The sequence below is a fragment of the Oryzias latipes genome, chromosome 2 (assembly GCF_002234675.1).
Source record: "Oryzias latipes chromosome 2, ASM223467v1".
Classification (NCBI taxonomy): domain Eukaryota; kingdom Metazoa; phylum Chordata; class Actinopteri; order Beloniformes; family Adrianichthyidae; genus Oryzias; species Oryzias latipes.
This window is the reverse complement of record NC_019860.2, coordinates 22,427,823-22,452,569: the sequence shown is the minus strand read 5'-3', so window position 1 is coordinate 22,452,569 and position 24,747 is coordinate 22,427,823. Positions and strand designations below refer to the sequence as shown.

The following is a 24,747-nucleotide window of genomic DNA, read 5'->3' as shown; positions in this document are numbered from 1 at the left end:
TGCTGATTTTATTTAATTGTCGTTGCAATATTTAATATCTTTATTAGGGATTTGTTGGTGTGATTTGCACTTCAGAGCCACCATACTTTGGCTCATCCATTCTCACTAAATGTATATATTATTCAATTTCCTTCATTTTATTTTCATTTGGACAAAAACAAAAGATGCGGCCAACGCTTTTTTAAGGAGGGAAATAAAAGAGAACTGAAAGAGGAAAAGATGCTTTTACATTTTTTGGACAGATTTTGGATTAATATAAACTAAAAAGTACACACATAAATATTAATAAAACAGAAGCAACAAAGTGGATTGGCAGTCATTTCTGAATGAAACGGATCGAAATAAAACGTTTTTCCCTAAAAGGCGCTGAACAGGACGCTGATGGTTGCACGGCGATGAACCTGCTGATGCGACTGGCGTGGAAACCTCTGCATGGATCTGGAAGCTGAAACGAGGAAGCAGAGCAGAGGTGAAAAGCCTGACAACATCTCTGAGGCGTTTTCATGAAAATGCAGGAAAAAGAGTCACCATTTTGGAGCCATTAAAACATTTTCCCATGCAGCCTCTTTCATGTCGCCTGTAAGCACTTAAGCCCCCCTCCCCTTCCACCTTTTCCAACCACTGCTTGTACAGTTTCCCCTTTGTTGCAAATGTAGCCCCATAATTGTCCAAATCAATGTTCGGCAGTCTCTCATGCCGCGATTAGGCAGAAAATGAGGTTATGTGGCAGTTGCCATGGTTTCAAAGCAGCAAATTTCTAAAGAAGATCTCGCACAAATCCTTTGACTGGCACGGTATAATGAACTTAAATTACAGCAAGTTTTGTCTCAGTGTTGGTTTTAATTGCTTGGCGGCTGTCTTTGACAGAGGCAAGAAAATGAGAAGAAAATGGGGGTGGGGGGGAGAACGAGCGGGAAACGGGGGCTTATGTGCCAGAGCGCTAATTTGATCCATTAGGGGATGGCAGTGTGTGAGAAAGAGATGCTGTACCTGAGTCCTGGATGCAAAGTCTCAGTGCTGAGGGTGAGAGCGCCGCCCCGTCACGCTCAGGCTTCAGCTGAGAGAAATCTCATTAGTCTAATTAAGCGTGTGCAACAGTCAAGCAGGGAGACTCGCGTGGAGCTTCTCGCACAGGAACGTGTGAACAGCAGTTTCCTTTTTGTTAAAAAAAATAAAAATAACAAAATCTGTAAAAAAAAAAAAATGTGTGGACGGATGGGTGCAGCCGACAAATCCACATCCTATTTTCTGACTGTCTTTGTCGTTGCACGCCGCCTCGGCGAGCGAGCGCGTGTGCTGAGGAAGGGTTTTGACTACGGCGGCCCTGAAGTGCAAATCACACCAACAAATCATTCAACGCTAAAACGTTTCTATGATCACGGCAATTTAAAACAAAGAAAAGCAAAAACAAATATTAAGAAAAACTAGAAATCAAGACAAAATTTCCCCCATAAATGAAACAATTAAAAAATGAAAAAGTTTTGGAAAAATTCCAGAAATGTAAATAAAAATGGAAAACTTAAACAAAATAAAAAAAAGTTTGGGACATAACTGATTGGATGTTGATGTTTGTCCATCCTTAACTTGTTTTTGGGTTGAGTGATTTCTCAGTGTGATTTGGTCTTCAGGGCCACCGTATTTGACTCAACAAGCAGCTTAAATTTGCTTATTTGCTTATTTATCAAACCGCTAAACCAAAGGGCCAGCCTGCTAGAGATTCGGTTCAGACCTCAATCTTTGGGTCACGGTGTTGTTTCGGTTGGATATGTGTCTTGTTTTAAAATTGGGTCGCACCTACAACTATCACAAGAACAGGTAGACGGCTAGATCCAACTGTTTATTAGCTCAGCTAAAAGTTCACAAAGCTAAATGGGAGTATGGGAGCCTCAGAAAAGACACAGGGGTAGTCAGGATCCTGGCGAGAGTCGGGGCAGGCGTCAGGCAAACAGAGTCAGAAACAGAAGACCGCATCCAGATACAACGCTCGCTAATGCAGGCAGAGAGGCAAAAACAGTACGTCGCACTGAGTGAGGCTCAGTAGACTGAGTGATTGCGAATGAAAGTCCAGGAAGTGTGCGCTGGGGTTGCTGGGAGATGTAGTGCGTTCAGAACTCTGGATACGGTTCTTGCCGGTGACCAGAGGGGGAGACAGAGCTCTGACTTCTGACAAAAATGTGTTTTGTTGGTTTCAAATCTTTTCCCCTGTGAGAACAGGACGTTTGTCAAAAAAACTAGGTTCAACTTTAACATCTGTGACAACTATATAGCACACGCTGATAATTTTTTTTTACATTTTTAAGACTGTACTCTGGAGACTGGATGGTAAAATATTCTACTGTTTCTTTTCTATTTTTTTTTTTTACGATAATAGAACTCCAGCTCCACGAAAAGCTCATGGAAGGGCAGAAACTGTGGAGTACAAACGTGTGCCTCCAGAACATGATTCTTGATGATGCCTATTTCGCTTTCAACAACTGTTATTGTTGCCATTTCTGCAACTTTTTGACAGCCGCTGCTATTCACAGGGAACAGCGTTCGGCTTAAAGCAGCTGCTCACAAAAGAAATGCAGAAGCAGGAACGAAATTCATCTTTTGTGTTGGCACACTCGCCGAAAGCAAGAGAAGGACTTCAGCAGTAATCCCTGCCACAGATTGAGGAGCTGTAATTGTAAGTGGCGCAGCAGGAACTGCAGCAAGTCTCGGCTATTGACCGACTTGGGTCTCACACTGAGCTAAAACACTGGGGTGGTGGCACCGCCGCTGAGAACATGTCAATTGTGCTCTTTAAAAAACGGTGGAGCTGCTTCGAGACTGAAAGCAAATCAGCGCCTATCGACCCAGACAACCCAGCTCGCGAAAATTGTTGCCAAAAAGCCCCGAACAAAAAGAAGCAGGAAAAACACGGCGTCGCTGGACTGGTATTGACGAGCAAACACTCTGGATGGTAAACTTCACTTCCAAAAGATGAAATAAAAAAACAAAAAAATGGACGATAGTAACCCGTTCATACGGGTACAAAGTTTCTGCTGAGAGACGAATGAAAGAGGGAAAAAAACAATTTGAAGCTGTTTTTGCTCAGAGGAAGGTGCAAGTGCGTCCAAAACACTCAGGAAGGGACATAACATCAAACATACATATTCTCTCTACAAACTGACCTGTCTAAAGCAGAGGATGTGTTCCTACTACTATAAAAGATATAAAAGTCCTTAAAAGATTTGTGAATGCTGTTCTGGGCGTGCTTTTGTGGGATTTTGTTTGAAGAATATTAAGCTAAAAATCGCATCTCTTTGTTCAAATTGTTGGGAATCAGGGGCAGACGAAAAAACGGCAGTTGTAAAAAGTTGTAGAAATACACTGCGAGCTCCCAGCGACGGGGAGGGGAAGTGGGGCGGTCCTGCCCCACAACTCAGAGCAGGAATTCCAATGAAGTTCTGCCGTTCTGCAGAAACTATATCATAGAAAACAACACATATTTTTTACATTTTGGCTAAAAACGGCATCATCGTCATGTTTTGAAAATTGATCAAAAGATAATGATAACAATGGATTGGATTTATCTGCACTTTTCCAGACGCTAAAGCGTTTACAGTGTGTCCATTATTCAGTCATACTTGGTGATGGTAGCTACTGGTGTAGCCACAGCTGCCCTGGGGCAGACTGACAGGGGCGTGGCTGCTAGTTCACGCTTACGGCCCCTCTGACCATCACCAGGATAATTCACACACATTCACACGCCAGTGGAGCTGCCCTGGAGGCAAGGAGGTTGAAGTGTCCTGCCCAAGGACACAACGACAGGGGAGTGGGGATCGAACCCCTCAGCCACCTGAGCCAAGATGATCGGAGTGGGACTTTAATCACAACTTATCAGTAGTTTGAGGAGGACACACATTTAGCCCGATTCCAAATCCTTCTCTACATAGAACAGGCGTGATGGTAAATGGTTTGTACTTGTGTAGCAAATTCCTACCTTCCACGAAGGCCCATTCTACACACTGCGGCTCCGCTGCCAAACACTGGCCCCAACCTTCCACCAGAAGCAATTTACCCAACCGGCTGGGAAGGCGGGAAGCGGACCTACAACTTTCCGATCAGAGGTCGACTAACACCAAAAATGAGATATTGCGTGAGTGTAACTTTGGCGCAAGCTCTGCTTCTGGTACGGCGAGATGTTACATCACTCTCATAGACTTTACATGAGAACTAGACTGAGTGGCCCCAAACAGGAAGTGGCTCCAAGAAGGCAAAATTCCAGAGACTTCTATAGAGGAATAAACAGATGTTACTTAGGGCGTATTCAGACTGGGAAAATCCTCTTGAGCGGCTTAATTTGTTGATCAAGTCCCGAACCTTGGGTTTGGTCAGCATTCCGACTGGCATCAAGTGGACCATTCTGGTACGGACCAAAGCTTGTAAACAAGACTATGTGACCTCTTCAGTCGTTGGCCAGTAACAATGAAGGCGGGTCAAAGGAACAAGAAAAAGACGGACATGCTCCGTTTTACAATTCTTTGCAATTGTATTCCATTTGGTGTGTGTGCACGCAAAAAATGGGTGGCATTGCTCACCCAGGAAGCTCCACTTCACGCTGGAGCTCTAAAATCGGTCCTTCCAGAAGCAAAAACGAAACCTTGAAAAGGTTCAGGAAACCCTGGACTTGGAAGAGACTTAGCGCTCAGGAAGCTTCTGAGAACTTGGAAGTTCACCCTCAGCTGACTCAACTCGTGAAGGAAACCCAGCTGATGGCAAATGCATGTTTTCCTGCATCAACGCAGACTCAACAACAACAAAAGCTGCTTCTGTTTTCAGCCTCATCCGATTAAAAAAAGAATGAGGCGTTAAGGTTTAAAGGCGGATTTTATTTTTAAACAGAAGGAAAAACCTTTAGGGAGGTGTTAACATCAATTAAATGTGAGGAGTGCGCTCTGCAGGGGACAAAGGTTTGTAAAGGCCGTGTCACATACGGATAAAAATTGGTCATACGTGAATACACATAGAATTAGTGAAAACATTTATATCTATATCTATAAACCACGTTAAAACCATGGAAGACGTACGAATAAACCACGCAAAGAACACGTGAACCATGCGTGATTATTGCGCTGTTTAAATGCAAGTCTTCGTGATTCCTGCATCAATTACTTTATTAGAACATGATATGTGCCCCGTATACGCAACATAAAAGTTATACATCAATGGTACAAGCGTGAAAAGCCCGTTAGACATATGTGGAACGCCACAAATTAGCATCTTCAAATCACTTGCATAATAATTACGGTACATACGTAAAATACATCGTTTATAATTTGGTCTTGATTGACTGAAAAATTATAAAACAGCTCAAAACCAAATTCATGTCGACCGAACCCCTTCACGGACATCTTTCATTTCATTTCAATTTTATTTCTAGTGCCCAATATCTACAACAGTCGTCTCAATGGGCTTCATACCAGTAACTGTGTAATAAACATGAATCATAAAGAACATCAAGTCATAGAATAAACTAAACAGACTAAAATAAACTGGGCATCCCTGCCCTTAGACCCTCCTTCGCGGTATGGAAAAACTCCTAACGAGGGAGGGATCCTCCAGACAGGCGATGTACCAGAACTCCTAGAGAAGAACCAGCTTGTATAACTCTACAACTACATGTTCAAATAGTCCAGCACATGGGCTTCATCAAGATGAGTTGGGGGACGGCTGGGGGCGCGAGACGGGTCAGAGTCCACAACCAAGTACAGGAGCACGGAAAATCTCTGCGCTCATCGACGAATGACGAACACAAGAAACATTTGCGTATATCACACATGTATCAAGAAAAACTGAAATTTCATACATGGAAAATACACAAAATGTACATAGCGGCTGTCTGTCCAATGAAGGAGTGACATGGACTTGTCTGGTCTCCCCGTGACGCAGTTAAAAGGAAAAACGTGGACGATGGGAGTTTCCAGGAGGAGTTAGCATCTAGAGGAGCATAATCCCAGCAGGAGCAGCTGGAGCTGCTTGAAGTTACACTCAGGGATTATGGACAAGAGTGCAGGCATCGTTGGATTTACTAATTAGAGATCACGTCTTTCTTGTCCTTTTATCCGCTTTCATCCACTCATGTTTGCTCTGGATGAGATCAAAGGGGAGGCAAATGGAGGCCGCCGTCCCCTGTTATCTGTCCTGCAGTCCTGGGGCCTCATTTATAATCGTTGCATACGCACAAAGAAGGCGTACGCCACTCTCTACGCAATAGTTGAGATTTTTAAAAAGCAAACTTGACGGGAAAATGTGCGGTCCTTCACGCAAGCTCTGACCCAGGCGTACGCACAAAAACGGGTGAAATGAGAAACGGCGACACCGTCGGCAGATGGAAGAAACACGTGAAAGTGAAAATGACAATACTGCCTCTCAGAAAAAACATGAAGACTTCACAAAGCAAGTCTGACAATTAACAGCCTACACAAACACCCGTTTGATCGATCAGCAGTGAAACAAACAAAAAAAATCAAACGAAAATTACAACAGAAATTCAAATGAACACATATTTGGAAAAAGAAAAGTGAAATATGTTCTGCGATATTGGCATGTTGTGCAATTCATCCTCATAAATAATACAGTTAACAGAACGAAATAATGTACAAAACTGATATTCTCTTTAATGTGTCCGTCTGGCGGAGCAGATATAGGTGCGGGCGTGCGGACGGACGGACAGACGTACTAATTATCCACTGGGGAAAGTTGTTTTCATAGTAAAACATTTCTTCATAAGCTATGGAATTATGGTATTCATGCATGTATTCATGCCTTTAGTTTGTTTTATTTTTGATAAAACAATGTATGGCGTATGTCTCAACCATTCAGAAAGCAACAAGAAATTACATTTGCGCGGAACAATTTCCCATTTCCACGTCGATTATTCCCGACATCTGTAGCTTGTCAGATGTCATTAAAAGGAGGGAAATAAAATGCCCCATCACAATGCGTAATGACGCACAATGGCTGATCTTGCGCTCTTAGAAGATGTGGCAAATGGAAGAATTCGGAGTGAACGTATCTTTAGACAGCAAGAAGACTTGCTGGCAAACGAGGACGAGTGGCTTATGAGCCGGTTCCAACTTCCTCTGCTGGATTTTGGGGGTGTGTCACCCGCTGCATCTGGCGTTTCGGTGTTCTCCCTGCGCCTCAGTCACCATTCCACTTAAAAGAGATTCCCCAATTATTGCCGCCAGTCTCTCATCAAGAGGGGCTCAACTCCGGTGTCCCCTGTCCCCCACCCGTGGCAGACACACTCTGGCGATGCAGCGCCAGACGTTTTTTTGCCTCGACTTTGATGTCCGACCATATCTTTTTTATTTCAGCCACGGTCCGAGGTTGTGAGGCTACAGCATTTTTGGCGTCTGCCACCGTTTGCCGCTTACGTGCCTTTTTGGCATTAGTAATGCCCACACTGTGCCCTCCAAACAACACTTTTCTCCTCTTTTCCACCTCGCCAACGATAACTTCTACTTCACATTGAGTGAAGTTACGTTTTTTGGATTTCCTCTCTGTGTTTGCCATGGTTTCGCAATCAATGAATATTCATTTGTGGGCGTTTCACTGACTATTTATGGGCAAATATGGGCGTGTCATGAAACCGCAAAAGCTGCGCTGCATTTAGAATCGGTTGTGATTTATTAAGGGAAAGGACCAGACTGCCAACACAGGCCTTTGAATGACAATTTCCCCCATGCAACAAACTCAAAAACTCACTAAAATCTGCACACACCTTGTGTGTAGTGAACGACCCCGCCCTAATATGATGACATCACAGCGGGAGGAACTCTTAAAAAATGGATAAATAAATAAAAAAGACTGGGGCCAAAATCTCTTACGGGGCTCAAAAAAACAAAAAAATAAAAATAAACACACACGTCAGGGGATATCCAAAGGGAGTCTTGACGGTATTATGGGATGGCCACAGGACCTACATCTTAACATTTTCCCACAATATGCGAAAATAGAAACTTTGGTTAAATTTCAAACACAGACCACCAGGTTATGTCTACAACCACAATGGAATCCCAAATCCTTGGGCCTGATGAAACCCCATGATGGTTTTTGGGACATCTCAGTAGGTCAAAGGTCATTGTATTTGCAAAACATATCCACTTTATCAACACAATGGGACTAAAATGATTTCTGACTCATTCCTATAAATCTGTAACTAAAATTTCTAGTCGCAGTGAAAATCTGAAACTTCAGGCTAATTCTTTAGATTGATCCTAATCTAAATTATAATCTGGGATTATGTAGCTCTCAAATTTACTGACAACGTTTTGGAAGAAAAAAACACTAGTAGAAAAAGTTTTAAACCTATTTTTTCCAAATAAAAACCTCCTAGATTAACTTTAGGTAAACTTTTCCTGACTAATTTTTCTAATTTTAACACTTTTAAGATTCTCTTCAAACCCAAATGATGTCAATCCGATTACATAATCTACCTGGATTTTGTTCAAGTGAATGTGTTTAATAAACAAACAATGGAGGGAAGTGGGAACAGTGCTTCACGGTGCGCGCGCGCGCTCGCTCAGGTAAAGGCAGCAGTGGTGAGGGTGGGAGTGTCAGGTGAGGCGCGCGGCGCTCTTCCGGGTTCACTTTGATCGGTTCGGGCGCCTCTGCAGACACAGATGGCGGGAGTCCGCTCGTCAGTCCCGCGCGCTCGGTGACATGCGCTCGTGGCTCGGTCCGTCAGCTCAACTCGGAAGCAGAGGAAAGTTCGGCGCGCGCGAGAGTCCATCCCGACCGGAGGCACCTGTTGCTCCGGTTCCGGCACGCACTCAGGTGTCCTGAATCACCTGGATTATATTGTTGTTGGCGGGGGATTCCTGTCGGAGCGGACGTGAGGGATGAAGGTGACGGTGGTTTTCGCCGACACGGCGGTGGTGGTTCCCTGTAAGGACGGATGGACGGTCCAGGACTTAACGGAACAGGCCACCCGGAGGTACCGGCGGATTCTGGAGCAGGTAAAGTCGTCTGGGTTCGAGCGCCCAGCTTTGCGTCCATTGACAAACTTCCGCAAATCGCCTCGTTTCCACTCATATCATACCTGGTGACTCACCTTGACCAGGCGGGGTCACGTGACAGGGTGTCTCTTTTGTAACGTCACGGCGAAAGCGGCGTCTGTCGGTTTGAAGGATGCTTTATTTTTGTAAAACGTTAAAGTTCTTACAAACAAAATTTGATTTTGGAGACACAGGTTTTACAAAATAAAACAGGAAATGTAAAAAAATGGCTGAAAATGATGAAAAATTAGCACCAAAACAAACAAAAATATTAATATGAAGTTATTCAAATAAATAGTTATCAATAATTATTTGCCTACTTTATTTAAAAAACGAAACTTCCTAATAATTAAAAAATGATTAATGCGCATTTTCTCAATATATATGTATATATATATTTTTACCTTAGGAGTAAACAATGAATCTAAAATTCTAATATTTGTTTAAGGGCAGTTTTCTTGTTGTTGCTTTTGGCCTTAAATTTGATTATTTTGTTTTACTTCTCAGATTGTTTTAAAAAAACTAGTTTCTTTCACTATTAGGACTATGTGAACTTTTAATCTGAAAATCACTGGTATTTTTTTGTTCAGGACAAGCAGCATTCCTTTCAAAGTTTAGGTGTGTGACTAGTTTGGTGTGAATCAGAACTGGAGAGACGGTTGGGATCTCTCCTTTGCAAATACTTTGAATGCAAACCTCAGTTATTTAAAACCAATAAAAGTCTCTATTTAATGTTCTTTTGCTTCAGAGGGAATTGAACCATCTTCCACTGGAAGTCAGTGGAGGTTTTTTTTATCCATGGCAGCATCCCGGAGGCGGAGACCCGCCTTTGGCCCGTTTTCTTTTCCCCCCCAAACACGCAGAGATGCTCCATTGTCTCACGTTTTTAATCACCGGGACATTAATCATCCCGCAGAGCTGACCTTTTTATTAATCTGCAGCTGATGTGCGTGCTGTCTCGGCCTGATAGCGTGGACCGCGAGGCAGGAAGTGGCACCGGCGGCTGTCCACCTGCACAAAAGCCGGCCGTTTGAGCGCCGGTATCTCAGCGGGCAGGTGGAAGTTTGGCGCTGGATGTTCTCAGTGTGGCTGCAGTCGGGGCGGACAGGAGGCTTTGTCCTGTGAGTGATGGGGGGGATCAGGATTGGTGATAGCTGCTGTGCTTATCGGTCGGTTGGTTCCCCCCCCCCCCCCCCCTCCTCTTGGCAGGCCCCCACAGCCTCCTTGTTGCTGGAGCTGTCTTTGCTTTGAAAGCTTGGACGGAGGCGGCGATTGGCGCGACGGATGGGTTCCCGCTATGACAAACAAACTCCCATCACTCCGGGACCCCCCCCCCCTGAGGGAGGGAGGTCCACACAAGGGAGGTTTGATTCCTTGCAGAGCTGATGCCGCCCCGGCCCTGCAGCTGCAACAGAACATCTGGCCTGACGCCCTGTTCCTCCATCAAGATGGGAGTCAGAAACCTGCATTGGTTTGGGTTGTTCTGGAACAAAGGAGTTTAGCATCGAGCTGTCAACGAAGTTTAGAGAAGTTCAGCAAATGTTCAGTCTGACTGGAAGTATGAACCCAAACCTGCAAAACTATCAAATGAATGAACTCCGTAGGGGTGGGATTGTAGAAACTCGCTTCTTCCCGCTCCCTTTCAAGCAATAATCAAGCTCTACTTGACTTGACTTAATGATCACTGTATTGAATTAAGCAAATGGGATTTAAGTATCTTTTTTTGTTTTATTTTCTGTTTTTTATTTTATTTATCTTCGCGTTTAATCCTTTCTGTAATGAGTTTGATAAATCTGTGGACATTTTTTAGTTGGTTTGACTACAATGCTTGAAACCGACCGACCGACCGACCGACCGATCGATCGATCGATCGATCGATCGATCGATCAATTAATTGCAGCGGAGTCAGATTGATGGTCCAGTCCAGGCCCGGTTCAGATTTCAGCTGTCACGTGGACCAAATGAGCAGAGAAGAGTGCATTTTTCAAAACTTAAGGTTAAGGAGGGAGTTTCATCTCGTCTTGGAAACTCTACCCCGACCGTCGTGTAAATGGAAAAGCCTGAAAAAGTGGATGTGGGTCAGACAGATCTCGAGAGTTTACTGTTTCAGTTTCTAACCTGAGGCAAATATTTTTTTGGCAGAATTAGATATAAACATTCAAAGAAAGCCTCAGAGTTTTTGCGTGTTGGAGCATGGCTTAGGAACCGCCCACACTTTCTTTCAAATCGTTTAATCAAGTGAATTCATGTAAGCATCTAAAAAAATGGTGTAAACTCCTCTACAAACACAGAGGCACTGTGGAAATAATCCTTCAAATGGGTTCCAGAGTTAAACTATGCATCTGACACGTTCTTTTAGGAGTTTAGAGGAAGTTTGGATCATCTGAAGACATAATAGGAACACCAACGATGGATGACAAACATCTGGAACCAGAAGAGTCGGGAATTTAACATTAAGCTACACGCAAATAAACAATTTAGCTCACTAAAAACACAAGTAAATTTGGTTTACTAACCCAGTTCTGAAAATGCCCTGAATACGGGAAGTGGCAGCTTTTGGGGAACCAAAACGCACACATTTTGTTCTCATTTAGGTTGTATGCCACTTCCCAGCCACTTGGTTCTCCGTTCAGTTCAAAGATTCAAAGGGTTTATTATCATATGCACAGTAAAGAAACGGGTTTCCCTGCACAATGAAATTCTTTCTTTGCTGTCTGCTCCAAATGCCAATCACAGTCCAGTTTCAGGAACTGCAGACTTTGACTGTTAGCATATTATTTTCAAGCACAAAATAAAATGGTTACATAAATACGATAAACAGGAAGTGATAATATGCTTGAACCTTGGTCAGGAAACCGTGTGCATCTTTAGCAATATATATCGGTATGTCATCTGCAAAATATTGATGTGGACATTTGCTTTAAAAAAAAAAGAGATAAATCTCAGCGGAAACAAAAATAGGGAAAACAGTGGTGGCCCAAGTACAAACCCTGGGTGGGGGCGGGGGGGGGGGGGGGGGCAAATTAAAAGCTTATTTTGATTGAAGATTTGACTTCAGGTGAGAAACCTATTCGTACAATTTTAAAAGTGTGTTAGATGTACTTCAAAAATGAATATCCAGTGATTTTTTTTTTTTTTTTTTTAAACATTATTTGCTTACTCTATGATGGTTAAAAAAGATCTGAACTCCTGCTTTGATATTTTTAATCCTCAGAAGAAGCAGCAACAAAGAAAACTTTGGCGGGCCATCTACAGGCCTTGGGGGATCTATTTAAAACGATGATGGATCACATTTATTTTGAAAATATTTAACTTTGGATGAGAAACCTTTAAGAAAGCTTTGAGAGTATATTGAGTTTATTTTAAAAAATAAATATCCAGTTGATTTTTGTGACAAAATTTACAAACAAACTGTCTATTTGAAGGTGCAAAAAATAACCTGAGCTTCATGCAGTGCATTCTTTTTAAAGATAAAGCATTAAGAAGGCAAAAATAAAGAAAACTGTGGCGGTCTCACAAAAAAATGACACTATAAAAAGGTAAAATAAATAAATAAATAAAATTTTAACCCAAAGACGGTTGAAGATGCCAAAAAAACTCAACTTCCTTTATTGACTTCTTTTCAAAAATTAACCTCAGATGAACCTAAAACAAAGTAAAATGTGATGGACCAAGTCTACACCCTTAGGGAATCCCATGCATAATGACACATGGAGACATTTTTTAACCCCCTCCCCTGCCCGCCCACCCTGCCAGCCCGGGGATGCCCTGGTTCGAAGCCCGGCTGGACTCCTTCTGTGTGGAGTTTGCATGTTCTCCCCGTGCATGCGTGGGTTTCCTCCGGGTACTCCGGCTTCATCGCTTCACCTAAATTGTCCCTAGGTGTGGATTTTTATTTATTTATTAAACTTTAAGCTGATAGATAAACCTCAGACGAAGAAAAAAACAAAGAAAACCAAACCGTGGCGGGCCAAGAACAGACCCTTGGGGGATTCCCATCAAGAAACTGCAAAAGAATACATTTTATTTTGAAAATAATTAACTTCTGGATGGGAAACTTTTAACATAACTTTGAAAATGTGTTGAATACAATTTCAAAAATGTATATCTAGTGAATTATGTTAGCATAGTTAGCAAACCTAAGGATGGTTAAAGATGCTTATAAAAACATGTGAACTTCCTGTTTTTGTTGGCGTTTTTTGGTGCTTTCCTCCACCATCTTTCTTCACAACACTTTTCCATCAGTGTGTTCATTAAAAACCGCCTCTGTCACGGGTAATCGCAGCTCCCTAACGTGAGAAGCATCACTTCAGCTCCACCAACCGCCCCGGTGCTTCACCATCATGCAGAGTTATGTGGTTGAAAAGGGGGCATATCGCTTTAAACGTAGTGATGTCATCTGTAGTGAACTGGCTTTCTTGTCAGGCTAAATCCAAACAAAATTCCTGCTTTGTTTATCTCATGAGATAAGGTGAAGGAATTGTTTCTAAAAAAAAAAAACAGCTGTAGATGTGGAGGAAACCCATCCCAGAAGCTCATGTATTTTTACTGCAGAGGTTATTTTAGTGCTTTAGTCGGTGTTCTTCCTTCTGTCAAACCGCCCTTCGTTCCTCAGTGAGGTGTGTATGTCTGCCTTATCCTGAAACGTACCATACGTCAGGTGTAGCAGAAGAATGCGGGCGGGCGGCCGATCAGGCTCGACTGGCTTTTCTTGTGCGCCTTTCTGTTCAACTTGTTGCTTGGTAAATGTGCTTTTCTGACACTCATGTTGCTTCCAGACGGCGTGGGACTGTTTGGAAAAGAAAAAGAAACCCAGCAACGTGCCATTTAAAAAGAAAAAAGAAGTCATTTCAAATAACAGTCTAGCCCACAGAGGAGCCTAATTTAGTTTGTTTTAAGAGTTCTTTTTCAAACTAAAATGTTTTTTTTTAGTTTTTAATATGAAACTGAAACGGCTGTACACAAAAAGCTTTTAGCTTCTCCACATTTCCTTTCAACTGCTGGTACTAATCAAAGCTTGTGTTTATTTGGAATGACCTCTTTTTAAGGCAACAGGTTGAATGGAACCAACCCTTTCTGTTCAACACTAAATAAGATTGAGACAGTTCCCCTCTCTGCCTCCTGACCTTTAGTGTGTACTCTGGCGTGTTTTCGGTCACAGAACGACAACGGCGCTTTGTTCCTAAACATCTCAGTTGATCCCAGTGTGCAAAGACAACACGGGTCTCAGGTTTCGGAGCTCGTTGTTCTTGTCCGTGAAGTTTCTGACGTCTTCTCTCTGACCTTCTGCTTGCGCCGTCTTTACGTCCCGCTGCACGCCATCTCTGCAGAAGGTGGGACATTTCTAGCTGAGCGGACAAAGACTTGCAGCATGTTGTTGGTGCAGACGATCACTATGACTTTGCTCATATTATTTTTACTTTAAGCGGACAGATTTAGTGATCCTGAACTATATAAAGGTCCCGTCTCGTTCTGATTGGTCCGTTGTTCTTCACTCTCATTGGCTGGAAGGCGTAGCAGGCTTTAAATTTCTGTTGTTTATTTGTAAATGGATCTCTTTTTTTATACAAAATACAAGAACGTAATCATTTTTATATAGGTCTGTTTTAAACTTAATATAGTGTTACACATATTTATTTCAAATCAAATTATTATTGACAGGTTTAAAAAAAAAAGTAATCCTCCATCTGATTTTTGCTGATTAAAATCTGGATAATGTAAAAAAATATAAAAAGAATTAAAGCCATGAACGGCGTTTTACGGCCCACAGACGGTAACCGCCCTCGCCGCCCTCCTTTGACCCGCCCTCGCTGGCTGAGCGGCTGCTACATGCGCCTTTCTCTCACACTTGGCGGCTTTTCTGTTGGCTTCATCTCCATAGCAACCACTTTATTTTTTGGTCGCCTGGGGGTGGCGAACAGAACGATGTAACTTTTAGAAGAATTGGCAAAAGCCAACTTTTGGATTTCCTTGACAACAGAGATTTTTTGATTATCTACGCCCACAGTCCTAATATGTTCACATGGTATGTCCTATTGTTTCATTCAGCTTGTGCCAACGATTCGTCTAGTACATTTTCACAGTGTCTGTGGTTTTGGCCCCATTCCATCTTTTTTCTACGATTTCTCCCGCTGTGAGTATTTGCAGAAAAAAAAAGAAGGAAAACAATTTGGTCCTTGCAGTCCAGGACAGAATGAGAGGACGATAAGAATTGTTACTTTTTCTGTTTTTTGGGGGCCATAGTTGATTAAATTAGTTTGTTAAAACAAATTTAATTTTAATTAAAGTTTGGGGGGCATGGCTGTCCAAATCCCCAAGTGGGTGGAGCCATGAGTGGGCCAAGTACAGACCCTAGGGGGATCCCACAAAAATTGAAGAATGGATGCACGCTCTGGGCAGGATGAGCTGCGCCGGCGGTTGTGTTGTGACTGACGCCCGACCCGCACTCTGGGTTGTTGCAGCAGCGTGGGAGTTGGATGCATAAAGGTCAAAGTCAGGATCTCTGTCAAAGAATCGCTGTGCCCTACACCACTGCAGGGGTCGGGTTTCAGCGACAGCTTCCTTAAATAAAGGCGCTTTTTACTGCTTCAGAGGAAAATTCGCTCGTTTTTTGTTCAAATCATTCGACTAAACAAGTGTTGAACCTGTTAAATAAAGATTTGGAATGTATGGTTTCAGCGTGGAGACACGGAGGTGAAGGTCCATCACTTGGAGTACACAGAAGGAGGAATCCTGGACATGGACGACCTGCTGGTTGATCTGGTGGAAGACAGAGACAAGGTGAGCGGAGGACGCTGCGTGTTTTTTCTAGCCGGTCTTCACTCTGGCAGATGTTTCTGTTGTTCTTATCCAGGCTTTGCACATCCCGTTGACATTTGATTGACAGCCGATCCTCCTCAGCTGAGCGGTTACCAGAACAGCTGTTGTAATGAGAGGCTGTCATGCAGACGGTTTCCTTCTCCTTCAGAACATGTTCAGCCTGACAGGAGGAAGACAAATATCGGTGTCGACGTGTACGCGATGGACGTTTATCAAGTTAGAGTTGTTACCAAAGGATTGTCCGGCTCTGAAAAGGTTTCGTACCTGTAAGAAAAAACGTGAGCGTCTTTATAACTTCAGAAAAGAATTGTTGGTGTGTTAACATGTTTTCCATGTGTGTGAACGTCTCGTATTGATGTACAATGACAAAACCCAAGAAACAAAGACTATACTTTTGCTTCCCGGTTAGTCAACCAATCAGCAGCCTTTCACTGTCGCCCCATTGGTCCGTTGCTTAGACCGGTCCATCAGATGGATGATATTCTTCCTAGGAGAAAACAAAACAAAAACGTTTCCTAATTTTATACAAAGCAGACAAAAGTATCCTCAGAATTGACTAAATTTTATAACAATCAGCATTTATTTTTTCTATAGGTAATGACGCAACGAAATGAATCAATTGCCGTATTTCGGGTATCTTCCACCGTCTCGTCTTGTCTCCTTTGTACGACAGAGTTTTAGGGCCGCGGTGAGAATAGAAATCTGGAGGAGACGTGTTTTTGTTTTGTTCCTCACTTACAGGAGAAAACGTTGAAATGTCGAGATTGAAGTCGAAAAGGGCGGAGTGTCATCTGTAAAATAAGGAGCTCAGAGACGCGTTAAAAAAGTCATTTAAATTAACAAATGACATCTCTATCTGTGAGGTAAGATTTAAAGCTGTCTCAGTAATTCCAACCATGTGGTGAAGTCTGTTTAAAAGGATAGAGTGGTCAACTGTGTCAAAGGCTGCACTCAGGTCCAGTCAAACAGATACTTTCTTCATGTCAGCATTGGACCTGAGATCGTTTAAGACCATGACAAGTGCCATCTCTGTTGAGTGGTGAGGTCTGAAACCAGACTGAAACTTTTCCAAAATGCTATTTTCATTAATAAAATCATTTAGTTGGGTGAAAACGAGCTTTCTCTAAACCACTTTTCTTCAGAACGGGTCTCACCAAAGCAGTCTTTATGGATGCAGGGCAGACTCCAGTCCGATAAGAGCAGTTCAAGATGTCCAGTAAGTCTTCCTCACAGGTTAAAAAGTGAGGTGGGGATGGCATCAAGAGAACAAGTTTTGGTTTTCATTTGGGACATCACTTGTCTGCTGCATCAATCAAGACAAAACTGTCAAGCGTTCTCTCACTGAGAGGAGGAGGTGCAATGGAAAGGTAAACTGGGGATTGTTGATCCCTCCTCTGTTAGATAGATGATCTAACGTCATCTATCTTAGTGGTGAAGTGGACCGCAAACTCCTCACAGGTTTTTACTGCTAAAGGTGGAGGGTGGGCCAGAGATTGGGTTTATTATTTTGTCAATTGTGGCAAAGAGGATTTTTGGCTTTGACTGATTTTCTGTGATGAACTTTGAGAAATAGTCCTGCCCTGCCTTTTTAATGGAGTTAATGTAACGTTTTAACATGTTTCTTAAAATTTGGTGATATATTGTGAGTTTTGTTTCCCGCCAGTGCTGTTCTGCCCTTCTTGTCAGTCTTTTAAGTTTCCTTTGTTTGTAAGTTTAGATTTGAAAAATCTCAAACTGTCCTTGAAGCTATCACAGCGGCCGTCCTCAGACCGCCGTCCACGTCTTCGTATGGAGCAGCTCGGCTCATTTGCAATAACTGATTCCTGCCATCCATATTCATGAGCTCCAAATGAATTTTCCAAACCAGGAAATGAGACGAGGGCAGAGGCGGCTCCTGGAAATGGAATTCTGGGTAAAATTTGCATGCAGGACTGTAGTTTTGGTGGTGCGAAAAAAAATGGGGACGAAGTTAAATAACAGAGGAAGTGCTTTTACAGTCGCAAAGAGAACAGATGCTTCAATTTATGCAGCGACTGGATCCTAATCACCAGATCCGCGCCGCATCAGACGGCCTTTAATGACCGCCGCCTACTTGAAGCGACAAGTATCTCGCCGCAGCTTTTTACTCTCCTTTCAGCTCCGCTGAGCAAATCATTCAGCAGAAAGTGGCGGCGTGCGGGACCCGTCCTTTTACCTTTGATTCCTCGCTCTGTCGGCCCTTCACCCGGCTCTCCACGCAGCCCTATCATCCCTCTTCTCATTTGGGGCTTTTGTTTAGCCGGCAGAATATGGCAAGCGTGCACGTCGCTTACGGCAGCTGTCTGTGGGCTTCCGACGCGGCGTCAGATTGATGAGCTGCGCCTGGCATTCCTGATTAGTCTGACTTCTTTGTTTGTCTGCGTTTTTGCATCAGTGGGCGGAGTCTGTTTTTGTTTGGCGATTGTGGCCGGCGCGGCTCGGCCATCAGTCATTGGAGGAAGGAGAGGGCCCTCCACGGCTCAGCAAGGGGCCCCGGTGTTAGCCACAGACGCTAATGAGCGATAATGGCCGGCCGCCATTCACGCGCCGTTTGGAGGAGCGCCACTGGTGGTTGATGAGGGCGGAGATGAGGGGGCGTCTGTGATTTGATTACTGCTCTGCCTCCTGCATCTACGCCGTGCCGGCGCCCACGCTGCGTTCGTTAGCCACCAGCCCGCTCAGGAATATTAATGCCCGTCTGATGAATGTGTTGTTGGTTTAAGTGCCAGCACTCGTGCATAGATCGCATTAGGAAGGAAACGCTCCAGGTCACGGCGAGGCTCGGACGCTCCCGCCCTTTAGTGTCCAGCTGAGGCTTCATCTGATCTGCCCTGCAGGCCTCACGTGGCGGTTGGAGCCTTTGACCCCAACCCAACATGAAGGTTTTGAGCCAATAAACTCCCAACTTGATGCTTTTTGACCTCCTTATTAAAAATCAAGTCTCACGCTGATAATTTGACTCCATTTTCAAAAGAAAAATTCCAGATGTACCAATTGAGCTCAATTTTTTTTGCATGAAAACTTAACAAATTTAATAAACCCAACGGACATTTCTCTTAAATTTGTCAAAATTCTAGAAATTCTGGTCCATTTTAGCTTTTTATTTTTATTTTTTTACTTCTTTTACCACATTTTGGTTGAATAATTTATCTTTAAAACAGTTTTTTGTGGTAACGCTTGATATCCATCTGTTCAGTACAGTTTTATTCCAAACATCAAATTTAGTTTTTTTTTTAATTAAAAAAACATTTTTTTTCTTCCAAACTGTAATTTTTTTTTTAATTAAAAGATAAAAAAATAAAAAAATATAAAAAATAATTAAAATATACAAAAAAAAAATTCTAAGCAGCAAATTTTGTGTTTTCTAATTCGGAAAAATTGAGAAAAAACAGTTCTGTTTTAGACCAAAGATTAAAAGCAGACAGACAAAAAGAAATGTCTAAATCCAAAGATGCAAAGACAAAAGCTGTAAACAAAATATATAATGTATTTAAAAAAACAACAACCCTAAACTCCACCATAATCAGTTTGGGAAATTTGGGTGGGAAAGTGTTGTTTTATTTATTTCACTCCTAAGCGTGTTTTCAAAACGGACGCGTTTGGTTCGGTTAAAGTGAACCAAAGTTGGTTTCCCCCAAAAATCTAGAAGAAAATTTCAGTCTGATCACACCCAAGTGGACCCTGGGCCGGGACCAGGAACCGCCCTCGGACCAATCTTTCCAAGTGTTTTGAGGCTGAAACAGACGTTCAGAGTTGGTCAGGGAAATATAAAGTTTATCCCAGAGGATTGCAAAGTGTAGGACTTTAATTATTCTTGCTCTTATTGCTTTGGCCCCGCCTTCGTAATTCCTGGCCAATAAATGAAGAGATCTTTAGTCATGTGGTTTTGCTCATGGGTTTTGGTTTGGATCAGAAATATCCGGTAGACGGCTGTCTAATACAGACCAAGGTTCAGAACCAAATTAAGCAAACCCGATCCGAACCAACAGACTTTTCCGATCTGAATAACCCCTAAATCTACAAATGGAGATTTGATTGTTTACCAAATCTTTTTGGTTTTTTCCTCATCATTACACATGAGGCTGATCACATTTGGAGACCATGGCATCTTCTCATTAACAAAGTGTCACTCTTTGTTCCAGGTTCATTATTTTTTTACTCTCAAAGGAGAAAAGCATAAATAAAAAATCTAATTTCCTGGAAAATTGAATGGGGGGAAAAAAAAGGTTGAAAAAAATTCTCTTTAATTAGGTCCTTTTAAGCACAGAGCCTGTGAGACATTCATGAACCTCGGGAGCCGTGGATGCTGCAGCACAAATGCGAAGGTTCACATTATCTGAAAATGTCACCTGTTTTATTACCAAACCCATTTCCCATCATCCATCTCTGCTGCCAGCTTGTCAAAGCGGTCAACATCTCTTCTGTTCCCCCTCCGTAAATCTAGGCAATAGCGTGATTCTTCCTGTTACTCTGCACATTTTTATTCAGCTTTTGGTCTGAATGGAGTTGCTCCTGAATGCGACAGAAACCAGGGAGTCCCGAATGTTGCAGTTCCCCAAATGACCACTAGAGGCTGGTTGCAGAGGGGGCGTAAATTCCTGCTCAATTTACTTAGAAGTCCTAAATGTTTGCTTTCAAGGATTTATTAGATGAACATGACTCTGTTTCCTATTCGTAAAAACTTGGCAGGTTTTGATTGGCATCTTACTTCAGATCCCAGTAGATGTTGTCAGAAAAAATTCACAAAGTTCTACATCTTTAAACCAATAGGACATATTTCAACTTCACTGCTTGTCTTTGTATTTTGCATTACTACAGATTTTTGCATCATTTTTACGCCGTTTTTATATTTCAATTCCTTAAGAAATGTGATGATATAAATTAAAAAAGTTGTGTCCCACAGTTAACTTTCAGGTAGAAGATAGTCTGACTGGAATGTTTGCTCAAAATTCAGACTTTTTGTTTTACTTTTACGAAACTATACAGACAAAATGTCAAAAAGCTTCATGACTTTTTGTTAGAGCCCCGCCCCTATTTTGATTTAAATGTATCAAAGTTTTTACGTTTTATTGTTTTTAGAGATGAACTTTTGGTTTTTGGTGTCCTTCAAGTGACATTTAACCAGAGGTTGCTTTCCACACATTTAATTTGAAATATTTAAGACCCCCCCCCCCCCCTCCCTTGTTTTGTTGTTTTTGTAACAGCTGTTCATTGAGGCGATGGTTTTTACCGCAAACGAGTTCTGACCAGCAAGAAAAAAGACCAAAAAGAAGAAAATGGGCTAATCTCAATAGCATTGACTAGACTGTGTGACTCCTCCCCCTTGGCGCTCCAAACAGGAAGTGCCTGCTGGCCACAGACGTCTATAGAGAAATAAACAGCTGATACTCAGTCATTCTATTGGTCAGAATAACCATTCTTACTCTTATTCATCTTTTAGCATCTACTTCATTATCCTTTTTTTTCCTATTGTTTACATGCTAAATTATTCAGCTTATAAACGGACCAATCAGATGCCTCCATATGAATGAGAGGGGGTTACCAAAGAAGTGTTGACTCAGAACAACTTAGACCAATCACTGCCTTACATCTGGCTTCGTATCGTGGTCAGAACAACCCCTCCCCCGTAGCGTTCCAAACAGGAAGTACCTGCTGGTCCCAAAAGGCCAAAATTCCATAGACTTCTATCAAGAAACGACCAGCCGTTCCTCAGTCTGTCAGAACAACCACTTTTGGTCTGATACCTTTTCAAAACTTGTTCTAGTTAATCATCTTTTTTTAATTCATGATATCTTTTGCTGTAGTGCAAGTTATTCAAGTAATAAGCCGACCAATCAGATGCCTCAGTAAAAGTAGGCGGCCTCGCGTCGACCGTCCGAAGCGTTCGATTGACAGACTCTCCTGAGCCCGCTGTCGGTGGAAGGGGTGTGGCGGTCCAATTACGGCATCCACGATCACGTCTGGTTCCAACACGGCGAAAGACACATTGCGGGAAAATGGCGAGTGAACTGACTTAATTTAGTCTGGACCGGAAGCGTCTCACTCCGTTTGTCCAGTTATTTATTACACGCTAAGTGATGATGTCATGCTCACACGCTCCAGTCGTCACATACGGTCTTTGGCCCGTCTGCGGTTTCCCCCCCATTTACCCAGACGACATTTGTAAGCTGGTTAGCACTCATCGTGTGAACAGTGCCACAGTTCAGAGTTCAGGCCAGCTGCACGTCCATTAGCTGATCGCTGGAGTCCCGCCTCCATGTGGGCGGGGCTTCAAACTCTAAAGTGACATGAATGGGTGTTTGTAGAAATGCACAGGAGAGCGGTGTCCATTGCGAAGGCCAACAGCGACGGAGGCGAGGTCAAATCGGTGGATTTCCTCCAGTCCAGAGGAAGCTGCAGGTTTGTTAAATTCCCTCCAAAAAGCAGACAATCAGCCTCGCTTAAAACGTGCAAATTTACCAAAGAAGAAACTTTAGTGAATAGGACGTGATTGCGAGGTGCTGATCGGTTGATTAGCCTTTGAATTTCAACCCCTCCCCCCCTCATTCACCTCAGTGACGGGCGCTTTGGACTGGCGTCTGAAGAGTCCCGTGTGAATGGCCGTGATGAACGCAGAGAGGATGTCAAAGCAGACTAATCAGAGGTGACGGCTCATCCTGATTTTTCCATCTTTACCTGGAAAACACGGACGGCGCCTCGGCGCTCGCACTGAACGAGGAACCGTTTTCGAGTTATTCCCTCTCAAACCGGTATTGGAAAAATAATCATTTTGCTGTATTTTTAAATTGTGGACAGTCGGTCTGAGCAACTAGTAGCAGCTTCTGAACAGGTGGATAAGCTCTTATTGTGGCGGGGTCTCCAATAAAGATGAGTTATCCAGGTAGAAGCATAAAAGGCGGGAAAGTCTGAGCATCTTCTGCTGCTTTACGACTAAAATATGTGGATTTTTTTTTAAATTGGTGGACGTTTCTTGTTTTAAATAAAAAAAAAAACTTTTTTGAAACTGTTGCGTGGAAATGAAACAAAGGAACAGTTGAAAATGCTGCAGAATTGGTGGCATAAGAATCCCCGTCATCATAAGTTTCTGATTAAAACTAATATCCAACACTAATAAAATCGATATAATTGTGTAAATACAAAATTTTCAATAGCTTCCAAGTTGAAAAAACTGTTTTGTTTATTTTTAATTTAAGAACTTGTACCTTATTCACATTAATTCCACTTTTTTCTTATTCAAATGAATCTTTATTTATAGAGCGCCACACCTGAAAGTGCTCTACATAAAAAACAGAAGCATAAATCCACCACATATGCACATTAAATAATAACTAGATTCATTAGTTTTAGATTTACTCCTAAAGGGAAGCTGGTTCTGCACGTTTGACCCGGTTCTGACATCCGGAGAACAAACGCTGGGGACCACTCTTCATATGATGATATTGGATTACTGATGCCCCCCCCCCATATGCTGTAATTGTGTTGAAAGAGCTCAATGGAGGCTTCAGAAAGTGATTCTTGCTGTTTTTTCTTCTTTTCTCGCCGTTGATTTTTCTCATAAAATCTCTCGTCTGAGTTTTAATTTCTCGCTCTACCTTTTGACTTTGAGTAATGGCAGCTCTCCAAAGTGATTTGTCAGTTCAGTGAAGCAAAAGAGCGGCGTTCGGTCGGGATGAGGCCAGTTACCAGTTTTAGTTTGCATACGGTCGTGTGACCGGCGGGGACGGCCGTCGTCTGTAAAAGCGCCGACACGCTGCGCTGCAATGGCGCCACACATTAGCTTCTAACGGAGCGAGACGGTCAGACTCTGACCTGACCTTCTGGGCATGCGGCGGTCTGGCAGTGGGAGCCTAAGGGCGGCGCTTTGGGTCAGGAAAGCACATGTGTCACGTTTGTGAGGGAAATGTGTGAAATCCTGTGCGACTGCTGAGATGACTGGCATCACACGCAGACTGTTGGGTCGGTTTTGTTTTTTTTCTTACATCATTCGCTCTGTTAGGCAGGTGAGACGTCTGATAATAACCAAAATCCCAATGAAAACGACAATCTTGGTTTGGTTGCAAGTGAACCCTAGTGTGAATCCCTACAGCGAGATCAAAGCGAGGAATTCAGATAAGATGGCAACGCCTTTAGAGGTTCACACAAATTAAAGGAAGCACTTTTATTTCCGCCTTAAGGCTGGTTTGAGAGTGTAATTGGAGTTGACTAAGTAATCAGCGAGTGATTGTTAAACAATCAAATTAGCATCCAGTCTTTTCAAAATAAAACCGCCCTTAAAAAGAAATTCAAATTCAACTTTATTTACAGAAGGCTTTTCCTGTTGCAGAACACTAATATCAATAATCGTAGTAATAGTGACAAAACGCGTCCAAGTCGCCTATTGATTAAGTAATTGATTTATTGGTTTATTTCAAGCATTAGTTCCAAACATTACAACAAAAAATGACATAGATGCATCAAACTCATTTCAGAAATAAAAAAATGATTTAGGAAATATTCAAATAAATGTAAGAAGAGTTTCTCTTCCAGGATTTTCAGATGGTGACTTAAAAGTTTGACCCGGTTCAACTTTCTTAAACGAAGAGCACGAGGACGGTTGTAGAAACTTGCGTAGCTATGTGGGCGAAACTTGCATTTACATGCCTTTTATATGTCGTTACGGGCGTTTACCTGTGGTTATGCCCCATTTTGATGTCTATGGGTACCTAGAGGAGCATAACATAAAAGTTAAATTCAATTATAAACACACCAAACAAATTGGCTGCATACAGAAAAAATGTATTTACAAATTAATACCAAACCACAATAAGTAAAAAGGTGAACCAAAGCCAGAACAACAAACAAAACCCCCACCTAACTGAAATCTGTAATCTTACCTGTAAAT

At 42.5% G+C, this 24,747-nt stretch overlaps 1 protein-coding gene across 2 annotated transcripts in view; it reads left to right on the top strand.

The window, feature by feature from the left end:
* The first annotated feature begins 8,378 nt into the window (after positions 1–8,378).
* The window catches only part of LOC101164537 (partitioning defective 3 homolog B), a 167,734-nt gene continuing 151,365 nt past the window's right edge, over positions 8,379–24,747 (top strand). Inside the window, exons 1-2 of one of the 2 annotated variants that reach the window (XM_023966113.1) lie at positions 8,379–8,990; positions 15,708–15,809. In XM_023966113.1, coding sequence (XP_023821881.1) covers positions 8,874–8,990; positions 15,708–15,809 — 219 coding nt within the window. In that variant the 5' untranslated portion in view covers positions 8,379–8,873. The remainder of the gene's footprint in view (positions 8,991–15,707; positions 15,810–24,747) is intronic. The other variant, XM_023966108.1, reaches the window with a different exon arrangement.